At 35.0% G+C, this 5,359-nt stretch overlaps 1 protein-coding gene across 1 annotated transcript; it reads left to right on the forward strand.

Moving 5' to 3' along the window:
* The first annotated feature begins 2,466 nt into the window (after nt 1–2,466).
* LOC142108313 (olfactory receptor 6C4-like) lies at nt 2,467–3,420 on the forward strand. The gene has a single exon (XM_075191947.1). The coding sequence runs from the start codon at nt 2,467–2,469 to the stop codon at nt 3,418–3,420; it is 954 nt and encodes a 317-aa protein (XP_075048048.1).
* The last annotated feature ends 1,939 nt before the right edge of the window (nt 3,421–5,359 follow it).

A 5,359-nucleotide genomic window follows, 5' to 3' on the forward strand; every position in this document is an offset into this window, starting at 1 on the left:
AATACGCAGCTAAGTCTTCTTCTTTCCAGTCCTCTATTCTGAGGTATAAATAACAACCTGTGCCTCAAATGCATATTTATTTAAGCTTATTCTAGAATATTTTGGGCAACTAAAGATTTCTGTTTGCATTAATTGACAACTAAAAAAACAAAACTCATTTGATTATGTATACATGTGTTATCTGTAAAACAGCTTCAGATTTTCCTTAAGGTAAACATTTACATATAATGACTTCATAATTAATGTTAAATAACTAATAACTACAAACGTAAATTCATGATTTGCGGGCATATAACAAATAATAACGTATGGAAAAAGCAATCTTTTTTTATGAATGAGCAACAAATAGATTTGTGCACCTTAAATGTATATTTATTTAAGTTTCTTTTAGAATGTTTTGGCAACTAAACTTTTCTGTTTGCAATGATTGACAAATAATAAAAAAAACCTCATTTGATTATGTATACATGTGTTATCCATAAAATAACATTTTTAAACAAGATTTTCCTTAAGGTAAACATCATAATAAATGTAAAATAACTAATTACTACATACATATTCTTAGTTTGCTTGCATGTAACTCCATGTAGCTTATAGAAAAAAACATTATTTTTCATGGAGGAGCAAGAAATAGACATGGGCTTTCTCCTCCATAAAAAAACTATTTAATGTATTGGATATGTAGTTCATGATTTATGGTACTCATGTGAAGTTGAGCCCAAATTGTGTTCTTTACTTATGCGCAAGCGTACAAAGCACTAGTTCCGAAACTAGTGGTTTGTGCCATGCTCAGATATAAAAATGTGTACTATATGCCGAAAACTTAAAATGAGCCACTATGTGTTCTAATAGCTAAAACACAGACTGCTTGCAGCTGACAACATTAAGGCACATCTGTGGTGCAAATACACCAGAACTAAATGTTTGTATAAAATAGATTGGCAGTTAATAAATACTACAGATATTAAGAAGGTATGGCTTAATAAGAAATCTGGATTTGGGACTAAATATTTGCTAATATGTAAGACAGTCTTATAGTTACATGTGCCTAAGATGATGCAGTTTGCAAGTCAATATTTTCCATATTTAGAGTTATTTGCAAATATGTTCTGGGAATATGCATAAGAATGTTTGACAACTATTATGTCATTCAGACATGTTTTAGTGAAGGGCTTTTCATATATTCCACAAACTTTTCATGCGGTTGTTCTGTTAACACATGAGAAATAGGGTGAGCTGCTTTTCAGAACACAGAGATGGGAATTAGCCTAGAAGAACCGATTTATCCTGTTGTAATGCACTTATCAGACTTTAGTCAGCAGATGAAAATCAGATTAACAGCACATAGATGTGAACAAGCCATCAATCTCAGTTTCCACAAAAAATATAGTTATATTTACTTGAAGCTGTGTGCACATTGTTCTGCTTCGGAATTACAGAGCATGTAACTATGCGAACATTGTGTGCTTGATCCTCAAATTTTAAATCTTAATTCAATGGAAATTTTATTATGATTATATATATATATATATTTTCATAGCTAGAGATATTAATGCAACAGTATATCAAAGCTTGCTCTATTACTCTATAGTGTAGCATGTCTAGCTGGCTAATGTTACTTTACTCTGAAGTACTTATTTTAGGTTACTAAGAATACATTTACCCAGTAAGATTGACCATTACAACAAGTCTAGTAAAGCTCAACATTTCCTGTAGTATGTAATAGTGTTAAGTGTTGTGTAAGACATATCATACATAACTGTGTATGTTTACACAATATGAAATAAGCACCATAATATACATACATCACTGTTTCCCATATGTAGACATTTTCCCTGCTCCTGCATGGCTAATAAAAATATAAAGATGTTTACAGTTCTCCTAATTAGCAGGTCCCAAGGTAGTTACAAGTAATATGTGAAATGCTTATCTGAAACAATCTGTCATGTTTTACCTCGGTGCTCACACCAATCTCATGACACTGCTTTACTCCTTGTTTAGAAAAAATATATTTGTTAGATTCACTAAAAAAAAATCGAATGAAATTGCCAATAAGAGTTATTGTACATCTGTCAGTCGCAATTCATAAAATATTGTAACTTACAGCATATTAGTCATATTACTTTCCAATAATGTAACTTGTTCAAAACTGATTAAAGACAGTTTCTGATGTTTGCTATGGAATATATGATGCATGATATGTGCTCAGTTATATGATATAATCAGATAACATTTTGTAAAACGCCACTTATCGTATAATGTATTTTATATGAAAGTGCTTGCAGCAAATTTCCTTTTCTTTACAAACAAAAAACAACTTCTGAAATATAATGTATTATATATAATAAACCCTGTGAATTTAGTTAGATAACAAAAATGTACATACAATTCTGAATATTTAAAATTTATTCTTAACATACTAATTTTGGAACCTGATCTTTTTTCTCATAGGTATCTGTCAGCAAAATGGTGGAAACAAATAAAACTGTTGTAAAAGAATTTATATTTTTGGCTTTTGCTGATTTACACCAGTTTCAGAATTTACTTTTCGTTATTTTTCTGCTGACCTACATTACATGTGTCATGGGGAACGTTGCTATAATTGTTCTTGTAAGAATAGAACCTTCTCTTCATACTACAATGTATTTTTTTATTAGTGTATTCTCTGTTTTAGAAATTATGTTTGTTACTGTCACTATCCCCAGACTTTTGGCCAATCTAATCGCAGCTAATAATATTATATCTTTCAATGGATGTTTTATCCAAATGTACGTCTTTGACTCCTTAGGTGTAACTGAATGTTATCTTCTCGTAATTATGGTCTTTGACCGACACCTGGCTATTAACAAACCTTTACACTATCCAGCTATAATGACACATGCTTTATGTATTGAGTTGGCTGTTTTATCATGGATCATGGGATTTGTTATTAATTTAATCCCCACCATCATCACAGCACGTTTGGAATTCTGTGGCCCTAATATGATCGACCACTTCTTCTGTGACTTGGCTCCTCTGCAGAACTTGTCATGTTCAGATCCCTTCATTAGCATTATATCTACAATCATAAGTACAATATTAATTTCTGTTTTGCCTTTAATTATAATCATAGGATTCTACACTCATATCATAATGACTGTCTTAAAGATCAAGAGTGATGAGGGAAAACAGAAAGCCTTTTCCACATGTTCATCTCATCTCATTGTAGCCAGTCTATATTATGGTGCAGGCATCATTGTGTATGTCAAACCTAAGGGAAGTCATTATGACAAGTATCTTGCTATTATGTACACAGCATTCACACCTATGATTAACCCTTTTATTTATACCTTTAGAAACAGGGATGTGAAGAAAGTTTTCAGGAATTCAATAAACCTTCTTATAAAACCGCTTCCATTTTTAAATGATCATGTTAAATAGACTTTGTGCAAGATAGTTTATTTTTCCAGAGTTTAATTTGTAACTTAAAACTTTGTCTACAGTATTTAAAGAGGAGCTAAACATTTTATCGCATGGTAAGCCTATTTAACTGAACGTGTAGAAAATTTCTTTCGAGACTCATTTACAGATGAAAACATTTGCATAAATAAATGTCAAATGCACAGGTGTAAAGTATGTTACATAAAATATGGGTATTTTCAGACGCACCCTAAGCGAGAAACACCTGGTGGAAAATAAAATTGTTATCAGTGATAGCATGTACATGTCAGAAGCAATTACAGACAATGCTAAATAAAGAGCATGCCATGTGTAACTATGTTCATCAGTGTGGAACACAAATGTGTAGCATAAGTCACATTTCTGAATCCAACCAACTGATAAAAGTTTGTCTCACAAATCCACATAGTCTACTTGTGTACTGCACTCCTGCATTAGTAATTATAATAATTTCATACTTACAATAATCTCTTTGTGCGTCCAAGGATAGAAAGATTGAAGGCAATTTGCAATCATTTACAGGTGAATAGTCTGCCTGGTGTTGTCAACAGCCTGTCAGCTAGTGATGAATCCCAACTGATCCGGGTGGATAAGGAATAGTAGGACAATGTTGAACTTGTTAGTGAGGACTTTAGCAAAGTTCTTAAGGTATATGTTTAATGGAGGAAATGGGGCAATAGCTACTTTTTTAGGAATAATCTTGGCACTCACTGTGAAGGGATCAAAAATCCCACCCTCCAGGATTGAGATAAAAAGGGTGGCTAAAGCCTATTTAACCAAGACTGAATTGAGGTGACCTGTACAGAAATGAGATCTTTGAAGTAATTGGAGCTGAGTGATTCTTGGTGTTGACTGACGTGGGATTGAATTTGGGATTCTAGTCTACTAATAAACTATTTCCGTATGCTAATGAGTTTGCCTTTGTATGTGGCTTTATAGGATTCTCAGAATGTTGAGTCAGTAAGATTAGGTGATTTATTAATAGCAACAAACTGAGAGTCTCTTTCAGCTACAGACATTTTAGCGGTACTAAGCAAGAGTTTTATCTAGCCTCCAGGAAGACTGTCACAAAATGTTTAATTGAATACACACAAATGATCTTCCAGGTGAGAGGGTATACACCATCGTCCGTTACATTTGGTGGCAAGACAGAAGTCCAGTAAGATAAAGTCAATGTGATTGTAAACTCAATTGGGGTCAGAGTAAAAGGCGTAGCCTCAGTACGAACCATTTGCTATTCGACGAGAGACTTTGAGAATGTGATCTTTAAAAAAATAAACAAATTGGGGGTGTGACTTGGTGGCCATACTGACTGGCTAAACTGTTTATCAGCTCTCCACCAAATGAGCTTTTATCGCAGATCATCGCTGCTTTGCAGCCTCTACATCGGCACCTGCTTGCATCCAACATCGGGGCCACACTACCCCTTATATTTGGGTTCCTAAATTGTCCCTCTCTCTGTCCTATAACATCTGGACGGGTCTAGGGTCTACCTGCACAAGGATCCACGTACTAGCATGGCCCGTGTCTAGTAGACTCAGCAGAGGTCCTACTAATAACAACATCTTATTTCCACCTCAATAGGCCCCCTAACCACTCGTGGCTACAAGTGGGCGCACATGGATAGCAAGTCTGGCCCTCCCCAGATGGGATAATCACTTACTGAGACTTTTACAATCTGAAGCTTCACACCCCGCTGTATGGCTCTTCTGACTGCCTGGCTGCCTGGCTGGGGCTCCCGAAGTGCGCAGCATCCACCGCTGAAGATACCGGAAGTGTTGGTTCATTGGTACACCCAAACTTCTGGTTGGCTGCAGAACACTGACCTTGGGCTCTCATACCTGGAAGCAGATGTGGACCTCTGAGCCTGGACTCCGATTTACACTGGAGCTCCTGAAGTTCACCTCTGGAGCTTCCCAAT

The sequence above is a fragment of the Mixophyes fleayi genome, chromosome 12 (genome assembly GCF_038048845.1).
Source record: "Mixophyes fleayi isolate aMixFle1 chromosome 12, aMixFle1.hap1, whole genome shotgun sequence".
Taxonomy (NCBI): Eukaryota; Metazoa; Chordata; class Amphibia; order Anura; family Limnodynastidae; genus Mixophyes; species Mixophyes fleayi.